Source organism: Archocentrus centrarchus, chromosome 21 (assembly GCF_007364275.1).
Source record: "Archocentrus centrarchus isolate MPI-CPG fArcCen1 chromosome 21, fArcCen1, whole genome shotgun sequence".
In the NCBI taxonomy this organism is placed as follows: domain Eukaryota; kingdom Metazoa; phylum Chordata; class Actinopteri; order Cichliformes; family Cichlidae; genus Archocentrus; species Archocentrus centrarchus.
The window spans coordinates 18,769,310-18,781,391 of record NC_044366.1 but is presented as its reverse complement, the minus strand read 5'-3'; the positions used below and the strand labels follow the sequence as shown (position 1 = coordinate 18,781,391).

Below are 12,082 nucleotides of genomic sequence, written 5' to 3'. Positions count from 1 at the left end.
GGCACTCTTTAGTAATACAGATCAACAGTAAGGATTCAAAATGAGCCAACAGTCAGAATCTCTTTATGGACTTTTTCACGGTACTGTAATATTTCAGTGCATTGATTACTCAAATTGCTGTTACTTTTCATTGTACCGAAAGCCTAATATATTTACCAAAATTAAAATAGTATTAATAAATTGTATTTCAGAGAAAATGGTATTTTTGCATTAAATAGGTAATTCCCGAAGAGCCATTAGATGAAAAGTTGGCATATCTCTGCGTGGTGCACAGTGTGTCCTTAAAATATTAGGCAACTGGAAAAGTGGAGATGCATTTGGACCTTCAGTCGATCCATCTAGTGTTCACTGAAAAAGTCATTCTTCAGGAAGGGAAACAGGGAGAAAAGGATGAGGTATGCCCAGTTACACAAGAACTAGACTGAAAATCATTGGCAACGGGTCTTATGGAGTGATGAATCCAAATTTGAAATTTTTGGTTCAAATTGTTGTCAGCATGTACGGAGAAGTTCAGAAGAGAGGTAGAGCAGTGAGTGTCTACAGCCTGCTGTAAAACACGGTGGAGGCTCTGTCATGGTTTGGGGCGGCATTTCAGCCAGTGGTGTTGGAGATCTTGTCAAAATTGATGGAATTATGAATGCAGAAAAGTACCATCAGATTTTGATCCAGCATGAAATACCGTCTGGAAAGCACTGGCAATAGTCTGGAGACTATTCCTGAAGACTACGTAAAGAAATGATAAGAAAGCTGCCTAAGAGAGTTCAGGCTGTGCTGAAGAATAAAGGCGGTCATACCAATTATTGACTTTTAAGCATGTTAGAATTGTACAAACTCTGCTTTTGCCTCATATACTGTATTTTCCTTGTACACGTTTGCATGTTTCAACAAATCACTGCACTACTTTCCCATTTCTCTATCAAAATATAAAGAAACGAGGGGTGACTCAAGACTTTGGCACAGTACTGGAAACTGACTTGTTTGCTTGCAGTGAGTTACATGAGAACTAAAAGATTTGCACCAGTCACATAAAGTTGCAGCCAGTAGACAGTTAGCCTCACCTAATAACTAGAAGCAGGGGAAAATGACTTAAATGACTCTATTCAAAGTAAAAGTTGCCTTAGTTTAGAGATTTCATGGTACTGTAAGGGTGTCAGCCAACCAGCAGACACTTCAGGACAAATGCAGGCTGTTTTCCTGCTGATAGCAGACGATGATGGGTTATTATATTAACAGAAAGGGTACTGATCTCAGCAAGAAAGCAAATAGGTGCACTACCTAAAATGTAGTACACTCTTGAAATAATGTGACTTGTACCTACCTTTTACCATGACAATACTCAACTGTGTAGAAATCACGTGTTTCACTGCTGTCAAACTTCTGTGCAAATAATGTAGCTCTTTACTCTCTGGCAGCCCAAATGAATAAAAAATGCTAAAGGCCATTTTCCATAGAAAAAAAAAAGAAAAAGGAGTTTCTACTCACAGTGCTTGAAGGCAGCCAAGCAGTGTGCATTGTCTGCTACACGTGAGCGAATAAACAGATAGCTCATGCTGCCCTCAAATCAGTGTAATTACAGAGATGATGGATTCTGTGGTAATTGGTTGAGAGAGACATTTTACCAGGTGACTGGATTCCGTGAAGTTGTAATTGAAGACGTTTTGAGGGAGCAGCTGAGGCGAGGCTTAGTGGTAGTTTCCACAGGCTTCATTATCATGGTGCTGACAACACAGTAAGCTGACAAATGTTTGCTTGGAATATCATAATGGTGTGTGTTGATACTGGGGTTGAACTACTGTTGTCCTTAGTTCATTAGCATATAAATGAACAGCGGGGCTAATTCAAGTCGACGCTAGAGCTCAAATTCAATCCGCCAGCCCGCACAAACCATTAATAAAATTGTAAACTTTTAAACGTCACTCACTTCCTTTTGTATCTCTTGGTTCCCGCTAGTCATTCTATTTCGGTCGCCTCCCCCCTTCATCTGCTCCAGTTGTGACAGAATGAGAGATGTCCTTTGTGTTACTGATGTTATGCAGTTCAATATTTCATATGAACCCATGAGCTGATGAAGGGAATTACAAGCACGTTGGCACAGTTTTTAGAGTTCAGGTTGTGGAAGGGAAAACGTTGATGATCAACATTTAAAAAAAAAACTTTGCTAATTACAAACCATATTTTAGAGGAGAGTGGATATTAATGTGATCACTTTTATTATAACTATTCTTCCTACCATCATGGCTTCATTGTGCAAATAGGCCCTTTATTATGACGTTTTGACACATTGTAAAAAAGAAAAAGCAAAATCACTCTTTTGTTCCCTTGTTCACCTCTCCCAATAAAATAGAAACTCCTCACAGTGGTGGAGTTTTATATGGCTTTAATTTCCATATGAACTGACAATTTGGTCAGAGATTTAGGTGAGTTAGTGGTTTAATGGTAGCCTCGAATCTTAAACTTCAAACAGAGATGAGGGCCAGGTGTAGTAAGCGCACTTTTTTCAAAATCCCTGATTTTTAAACCTCTCCACTCTTCCGCTCTTTCTGGTGCTGACATACACAACACTGGCGATCTCTCTGTAATACTTGGAACCATATAAGTAAAATGAAACTGAACTAGAAAGTCAGCTCTCTCTTGTAGCCACAAACTGGCCCGTATATGTTTTTCCACATATGTATTAGCACCCCTAAGACCTGAACACAGGATTTTCTGTCCTAAATTGTTGGAGTTCCCTTTTAATTGGGACACACTGCACTGTGGGATTTAAGCAGAAAGTAGTGGACCACAGGCTCAACTTTTTCCATTATGAGTGCGTTATTTGTGCACTGCACTAAAGTAACACTTGAGTGTGTATTATTATTGATAGTAGTAGCAGTAGAAGCAGTATTATTAGTACCGGCATACAAAATGACTGGAATTTTTTTTCTTTAAATCACAAAAAAGCTGACGCAGCAGTTCAAAAGGCTGGGACCAGACAAGAACAGTAGTTTCCTCGATCTCTGTGTCACCTTTCTAGTTGACAAAAGCTTATTTTGGCATGCAGCTGGTAACTAATTTTAGTCCAAACCTTTGTTAAAGGCTACGCATGAGCAAGCCCAGATGAGTTTGGATTATTTGGAGTTGACATTTGGGACTAAAAATCAAATAGTAGTTATTACTGTCATGAATGAAAAAATTAACTGTACAGGAAATGTTAAGATGGAGTCATCATTTTTGTAAGATATCCCCCACCACTATCATGTGAGCTGCTTTAGTTTGGATATCCAGTGACACATTTTTGCACATCTTAAAATCATGTAGCAGATCACAGAAATGGAACTAATGCTTCATGTCTAGGGACAGCAGTCCTTTGTTTCAGGCTCTTTGTGTGCTTTTAGAAAAGTGGCATACATTTTCTTTATCATGCTGTCTCTCTGTGTGTGTGTCTCCACAGGGTCACAATATCTTCTCCAACCTCTCGTCCACAGAATACAGTGACCTCATGCAGCTGCTGAAACAGTCCATTCTGGCCACAGACCTCACACTTTACTTTGAGTATGTTCTGCTAAAAAAAAAATAAATAAAAAAAAATCACTGCTTATTAAACTGTTAATGAGATGTTCACGGAGCCCTGACAAATTTACAGTGAAGTACACTGACACCCACAGAGCCTATATCTGTGCACAGCTTGCAATGGGTTTCTTATAGGTAACACCGCCCCCTTGTGGCTTTTATGTAACTTGCATGCGCATATGAAGATTTGTTGTTTTCATTCAGGAATAGAAACATGTTCTTTGAGCTGGTCAGCAATGGAGAGTACAACTGGAATGTGAAGGCACATAGAGACATGTGCAGGTAATCTGTGCTTTTGCTCTTTTAAAATAGATGCATTCAAATCAGATTGAATTTGATTTTATGCTGCCTAAAATAAATTTATCTTCTCAGATCCATGATGATGACAGCATGCGATCTCGGTGCTGTTACCAAGCCCTGGGAAATATCGCGAAAGGTGACAAATACAGCGTGAATGTGCATAATAACACAGGCCACACAAGTATGGATGTATTTCAAATCCATTCATGTAGAACTGATATGACTGATCAGCAACAAAAAGAAGCAGCAGCTATTTTCATAATCAAATGATCATTTAAAGCATTTTGAAGCAAGCATGCAAAATGTTTAACAAGCTGCTTCTCAGAAATTGTGAGAATCTGCTGCTTTTCTCTGATAGATATAGTCACTTGAGGCGTAATTGGCGATTAATCACTTAGTTGACTGAATTAGCACATTATTGAATTCGCTCTCTTCAGGTGGCTGAGCTGGTGACGAGCGAGTTCTTTGAGCAAGGCGACAGAGAGAGATTGGAGCTGAAACTCACACCCTCTGTGAGTAAACTGAGCCAGCTTTGGTTTTGTGCCTTTTTGCAGTTTCTTTCCCCCTCTGTGACCTCTAAGAGCTGATGATGCTGAAGATAGATTTTCGCTGCAGTTGCTGCGCATACCGACTTTTTAGGAAACGTGGAGAGCTTGCGTCTCACAGTGTGAGAAAAGTACATGGTCAGCTTGACCGCTCCACTCGCTTGTGCCAAAAGGAAACTGTGGACATATTTACAGTCATTCTTAAAAAAACAAGAGAAGACACCCCCCCCCCCCCTGCATTCAAAGCAAATACTGACCTTTTTATTCATTCAGCTCAAAATACAGGCTAGTTTGGTGTAATGTAACTTTACTAGAAAATACATTTTCCTTTCCTTTTTTTTTTATTAGCAACAGAGCACTGTCTGTTTGACTGAGGAGTTTTTGAGCTTGAAATGTGTTGGAAGTCCTTAAAAGGGGAAAACAGACAGCTTTTCCGCATGCAATTAATGGCTGTTGAGTAATCGAGCCCGGCCACATTGCCTCCTCTCTGAAATAACTAATTCAGTAGCCTCAGGTCTGCTGCTTGTGTCAAACCTTTACCGCTCTGTGTGTGGGTGTTGGAAATTAAATATTAACTTCTAAGTCATAGCCCAGTAACTATCTCTGAAGTACAGCCTCGGCAGAGGCTCTTAAATTCTGGCTGCAGAAGAATGAGGGGGAATAGAAAATAAACTCAGTTGTCTTGAGAGCTGATTGAGAATTTTCTTTTAACAAAAGCAGGAACAGCAGCACTTTAGAGACTGTGAGCCTAACTTGTAGCTTTTGTTTCTCCAGCGTGAGCACTGATATAGATGTAAATAAATTCTGCCTTTTGTGTTTCAGGCCATTTTTGACCGAAACAGGAAGGATGAGTTGCCAGGGCTTCAGCTGGAATGGATTGATGGAATCTGCTCTCCGCTGTACGAGGTAATGCTTGAAGATCCGTCGCTCTCTGGCCTTCATTGTGTGCCGCTTGTCACACATCCGCCTCTGACATCAGTAGTCACCGTCCTTCGCCCGTTATTGTCCTCCACTGACGCCAGCAATGAAACTGTCACCAACAGCTATTCAACTTTCTATGCAGCAACAGATTTCTTGCTGAAAAAGAAATGCTTTTTTTTATTGAAAGGTCTGGAACAACGTCAAGGTTGCATCCTGCTCTTTTGAGAATAGCAGAGTGAGTGTGCACTTCCTCAGTGCGAGAGGTAGTCGAGTGTGTGAATGGAGCTGTGATGTAAGTCGGGTTGAAGCGTCTCAGCAAGACAGTGTGCGTTGGGGTTCACTGTAAAGTAATGAAATTAGCAAGGAATGACACACCAAAAAACAAAACAAACCAAAAACCTGATGTCATTTATAGACAATTCTTGAGCAAATATTAGGATCAGAGTTAGAGATAGTGGTTATCTTTCAGGGAGCTAATGGAACTCAATACTCTGTCCTTGCTGGTATAGTAATGTGTATGTGCATGTGTTTCTGAATGACATCAACAGAGACTCACTGCCCCTCCCACTGCCAGCAGCGGCGGCTGTGTGGGAGGAAGGAAAAAGGCTGACTTACTGGTGAGATCAGGTCTGTTAAAAGATGAGACGTGCTGGAGTTAAATTCATGAAAGTCAGACACAAGAAGAGTTGTTAAAGGAATCAAGGATAAAACATATCATTCATTTTTACAGCACCGGGCCTTTTCCTCTGCTTTTCCTGCTGTTAAACTACACATACTGCACACATTACTCTTAGTCATCATGAGAAGAAAACAAACCGTAGATCATCCGCGCATCTACCGCATTAACCCGGGATCAGTGTCAAAAGTTAGAGCAGCCTAATTTTTGCCAGGCTCTGGTTACGCCATTGTTACTGTCAGGGAAGTGTAGATAAAATGCATCAAAGCTGTGTGTGTTGTCTGAATTGGGGGGGAGTTTGTCTCCTACACTGCCTCATGTAAAAAGCTGATGTTTGGAGAATGCAGATATGGAGCTCACGATCATGCTGCTGCCAATTAAACTTGCAACGGGGAGAACAGAGGAAGTTCAGAGGCAGCAGGGTTTTTATCCGTGGGCGGAAGAGATCTCGTGCTTGATCTCGCTGATCTCCTTCTCCTGGTGGTGACTCGCTACTTTCTGGAATATTAATCCTCCATTATATAACCTTCCATCTTCATACCCCACCATATGACAGTGTCTCTCTTCTCTTCTGAGTTTTCCTTAGTGGAATAATGAAGCTGTGCAGACCAGTGAGGATGTGCCACAGAAGGTTTATACTACATGGAAAGAGGGATAATGTGTTTCTCCGGAAAACCCCCCTCGTTTAAACTGCAGATGAGACAAATTTAATCTGAACTCAGGTTTTGTAGAAAATGTAAAAATGATTGCCTTATGTGGGGTACATGCAGTCACTGTGATTAAAAGTCATTTTGTGTACATATATATATATATATATATATATATATATATATATATATATATATATATATATATATAGTGTATCACAAAAGTGAGTACACCCCTAAGAGACTACACCCGTAAATGTCCAAATTGAGCACTGCTTGTCATTTCCCCTCCAAAATGTCATGTGACTCGTTAGTGTTACTAGGTCTCAGGTGTGCATAGGGAGCAGGTGTGTTCAATTTTGTAGTACAGCTCTCACACTCTCTCATACTGGTCACTGAAAGTTCCAACATGGCACCTCATGGCAAAAACTCTCTGAGGATCTTAAAAGACAAATTGTTGCTCTATATGAAGACTGTTATATAAGCTGCACACAGACTACTTTTCATTGTGTCAAAGTGTCATTTTGTCAGTGTTGTCCCATGAAAAGATATACTTAAATGTATGCAGACATGTGAGGGGTGTACTCACTTTTGTGATACACTGTATACATTTATCCTGCCATGTACAGTAACAGCAGTTGCTGATGGTGGTGCAGTGGTGTGGCACAGACACAGGCTGGTGACCTGTCCAGGGTGTACCCTTCCTCCAGGCTCCAAACACTCTAAACTCTCAGTTTCAGTTTCTAGTCATGGATTTTTATGACATCAATAAAAGGTGAAATCCTAAAGAGTCATTTTGGCTGAAATAACACTTGAAGTAGACGTTGAAGTCGGTGGCCACACATTCTGCATGTCAGAGAGAAAGGCAGTTGTTAAATTCGGGCTTCATTTACTCAAGTATCAATATGTTTGTTGATCAGATAGAAATAAATCACAAGGGCTTTTTGTCTTTTCTGTGTGCAGAGCAGTTGTGTTTCTGTTTGAAGTCACACCCCAAAGACCCATTGTGAGCCTTAACAGTCAAAGTCAACAACTGCATCACATTTGAGAAGCTGAAGCCACCAAGAAAAATGATCATTTGATAATCAGATAACAGCATTTCAGCTCCATATTATATTATATTATATTATATTATATTATATTATATTATATTATATTATATTATATTATATTATATTATATTATATTATATAAAGATAAAATTTGAGCAAAACCAGAAACTAGTCCTCTAATGTTATTCAGTATCACAGGAAAACTGCTTTTTATTCAGCAGCACACAGCAAATACATTTAATATATTATGAATACTTCATGATTAAAAGTGGGCACACGGCTGTTTTCTAATAAAGTAAACAGTGTCTGGACTTGGCCACTCCACAGAGCTGTTTTCTACTCAACCACCTACACTAATGTGTTAAATGTTGATATAGAGAATGCAGCCTTTGTTCGTAAATGCATCTCAAATTGGCCACCTTCATTTAAAGCTCACTTAGTTAATATTTCCCCCGCTTCCCTTGCTTAGAATAAACCCCTGTGTCAGCGTACAGTATTAAGGCTAAACACTATTTAGCAGTTTTTACAAATTCTTCCCATATGACTCCCATATAAATGTAAAAAAAACCAATCTTGCTTTGTGAGTTGGAGATATATCCAATTGTTACAGTTCTGCATCAAAAAGAGATTAATGAAATAATAACTAATTATACTGGCTGACTGCCCTGGACACTCAGTAGACAATGTTAGAAAAATAGAGTCCTGTCTTGCAGGTAATTTATTAAACAGTGGGTGACAGCTCTGACTACATTGCCACAAGCAGCTCAGTGCAGAAAAATGACAAAGGCAACTAATCTCAGTCATACATGTGCTTCTAATCTTTAGAAACCAGCCATTTAATGGACTGCAGCTATGAACTGGCTGTGTGTTGCTGTTATTGTAGTCAGGTGTTCCCTCTCTATTGTTTCATTTGTTTGCCCATATAATGCATTTAATGAATAATGTGCAGCTTCTCTAGCCCCAGCCTGAGCCAGTTTAAACAAATATACTATTTTAACTATCTGGATGAAAAAAAAAAATGTTCTGGCTGTTGTGCAAAATAAAAGACTGCAAATGCATCCAAAGCATTGGTTTTGTAAAACACAAACAGAATAAAAATGTTATTCTGTATCAAAACAATATTGGAAGCTAGCAACAGTACACCAGTATATCTGATTCTACTTTTTGAGATTTAGGAAATGCGTTTCCTTGGAAGAGTGGCTGGGCTCTGCCTTAGAGGTGGGGAGCTTGGTCATTCAGGAGGGCCTGAGAGTAGAGCTGCTACTCGTCCACGTCGAAAGGATCCAGTTGATGGTGTTTCAGGCATCTGACCAGGATGCCTGCTGGATGCCTCTGAGGAGAGGAGTCCCTGGGGGCAGACCCAGGACATGCTGGAGAGATTGGGAATGCCTTGGGGTTTCCCCAGATGAGTTGAAGGAGGGGGGTGGGGGGAGAGAGAGGTCTGAGTTTCTCTGCTTAGACTGCTGCCCCTGTCACCTGAATCCACATAAGTGACAGAAAATTACTGGCTGGGTCAAGTGCTTGTTCTTTTTTTTTTTTAATTTGTCCAAATCTTTGAATCAGGACCAAACTAAGAACTTTCCCTGTATACTGAAAGAACTCTTTTTTTTTTTTTTAACTAGTGGTTTGTCTTTTATGTATTGTATTTAACCCTTTAACCCCAAAAACTGGCATTATTTTGTTTTTAGCATTATCTTGCAGTTGCAAACACATGTAACCTACTGTAAGTGCTAATTCATTTTTTTCCCCATCTTTCTCTCTAGACTCTGGTCAAGTTGAATCCTAAACTTCACCCGATGCTTGACATGATCAAAGCTAACAGGGCCAACTGGGAGGAACTGAACAGGAAGAGACAACGTGGCCAGAGTGTTTCTGCACCCGCGAGCCCCTGCAGTGGTGACAGCACAGAAACCAGTGGCTGCACCGTGGCCAAAACTGGCAGCACACCCTGCTGCAGCGGCAGTGCTGACGGATCACCATCTAAAGCAACTAGTTAGTTTCTGCTGCTGAGCTTCTGAGCTGATTTCCCAGGCTTATTTCCTCCTAAATGCAGCCTGCAAAAGAGGAAGTGCAGTGCATGCAGAGATTCTTGGGCTCTGCTCCTGATCGCTTTTTTGCTACTAGAGATGAGCTTCAGACTTGAGTGTGGCACTATCATAGAGGTTTTTCTGCTGCCTTCAGATTCCCCGTGCTGAAGGGTGACAGAGCTGTGTTTGGCAAGCTTGTCGGAGCAGCCACAAATCAGCTGATGACACCACGTGAGAAAGGAAACTCAAACCACTGTGTCAACATGTCAGCCAGTGAGCTAACACCAACTGTTTCATGGCGGTGTACAGATTTTCAGCAAAGGCATGGAGAAAATAGGAGAGGAATGTTTGTCTTTGCTGTGGTTTGTTTTGCTTTTGGCACCCCCTTACTGCTCACTTTTCTGTCCAGAGTAAAAGATTTATTTATTTATTTTGTAAATCTGTAAATAGGCTATTAAGTTATTGAAAAGAATAAGGATTGGTTTTGATTGTAATGTGGGTGTAGAATTTCTAAAGGCCTAAAGGGGTGTAGGAACAAAAAGGACCTGTGACAATGCTTGCAATGCAAATTGAATTCCTGCTCCCTCTCTTCCTGTGCCTTGTTTTAGGATCCTAATGAAAAATGCATGGCCTCCTTGCTGAGGCTCTTAGATAATATGGAAATCCATGTTGAACCATGGTGTATTTTTTGCCATAAAAACCAATGACTGCAGTTAATGTCTTGACCCCCCATAAACAGAAATATATTTTGCCCAGTTTTATAAATGCTGGGCACACACACACACACACACACACACAATGTGCCTTGATGAAGCTGTTCTGATATCACATTACCTAAAATAAAATATTATTTAATATCAAAAGCCATGGTTGGACATTTTAACAACTAGCCCTTTTTTTTTTTTTGCTAATAGCCAATCCGTTTGATCGGAAGATCCTTAGCATTCATGGTTATTGAATTGAAGGCTTCATCCAGCAGGTGATTAGAGCTTAGATTAGCATAAAAACTACAAACATGGGAAAGCAGTGAATATGGCTGTTTATCCTTGTTTATTGTCTTTATGCAAACCTGTCTGTAGCAGTTAAGGGTATTTACTAAAATATGAAATGTTTTAATCTAATTTCAGCCTTTTCTAAAGTTCACAAAGGCTACCAACTGCATGATGCTTTTCACAAAAAATCTCCAGACCCCCAAGACAATAACATGACATGTAGTCAAATACATTTATTTAGATTAGAGCTCATTTATTACTGTATTTTTTGGGACCTATATGAATAATGAGGAAGTAAAAATTTCCATCACTGATATATTGAGAATCCCACTTGACTCCACACTTAGTCTGTATATAAAAGATGGACGTAGCCCTCATTGAGTCATCCATTAGTTAGTGAATTCCTGTTTTGAAGCCTTGAGTGTTTTAGGCAGAAATGATGAGCAAGAGGCAGATCTGACAGATCTACCAGATCTGCCTCTTGCTCTGAGAGACACTGAGCACTCGTTGGCTATCAGCATGTGATTGACAAGTCACCCTCCAATGATGATTTTAATTTACCAACTGAACTGTATGATTTATTTAATACTAGGCCAGGCGTGTGGCGCGTTTTCAAATCCTTCATTGACTGTGATGTGAAAAAAATGCAAACGGAGAACGTAACATCGCATTCGCACGGGGATAGTGAATACAAAAATCAAAAGACTGGGATTTAAAAGAAATGTTTTTGTTTTTTTTAATATAGATGTTAATAATCACTGTATATGTGACGATGTTCGTTCATGCAAAGTTGAGATTTTCCCCACCCATTGAGGAGATTTGGATTTGCCCCCCTACTGGTTATTCAAGGCACTTTCGCATTGGCTTCACACCACTTTGTGCTTAGCTGAGATGTGTGCTCTGCTTGTGCAGCTGCACAGTCCAGAGACTTGTCTAAACAATGGCGTTGGAGCCGCCCTGCTGGACAAACTATGTGATAAATTACCCCAAACATCTTTTTACCAATTATGTTCTGAAAAAAACATTTAAATAAATCATATCAGCATATAACAGAAAACAAATACACTCTACTTACGTATCTGTAAGAGGCCAGCATTTGCCATATTGGTTGGGCTTTAAATTTGATATCATTTAAATTATTATCAAAAGTATAATAATTTTTATTTTGGGGCGGGGGTTTGCCTTATGAATTGTGTTGTAGCTTTTGTTAATTGGAGTTTAAAACGTGACTGTGCACATTGTGTGGCATGGATCTGTGTGCTCTGTATTTTAGTTGAAGAGCTAAATTGAAGTCAACCAGACTGTTTTGTTTTTTTTTTGTTTTTTTTAAATTGCATGTCTTTATGCAGTATTAAAGTCAACCACTTGCTAAG

The 12,082-nt window shown here is 39.8% G+C and overlaps 1 protein-coding gene across 1 annotated transcript in view; it reads left to right on the top strand.

The window, feature by feature from the left end:
* pde11a (phosphodiesterase 11a) overlaps window positions 1-11,105 on the top strand; it is a 44,312-nt gene extending 33,207 nt beyond the window's left edge. The window contains exons 15-20 of the mRNA XM_030758710.1: window positions 3,431-3,531; window positions 3,754-3,831; window positions 3,922-3,985; window positions 4,287-4,361; window positions 5,217-5,300; window positions 9,454-11,105. Coding sequence (XP_030614570.1) covers window positions 3,431-3,531; window positions 3,754-3,831; window positions 3,922-3,985; window positions 4,287-4,361; window positions 5,217-5,300; window positions 9,454-9,687 — 636 coding nt within the window. The 3' untranslated portion in view covers window positions 9,688-11,105. The remainder of the gene's footprint in view (window positions 1-3,430; window positions 3,532-3,753; window positions 3,832-3,921; window positions 3,986-4,286; window positions 4,362-5,216; window positions 5,301-9,453) is intronic.
* Window positions 11,106-12,082: the final 977 nt, after the last annotated feature.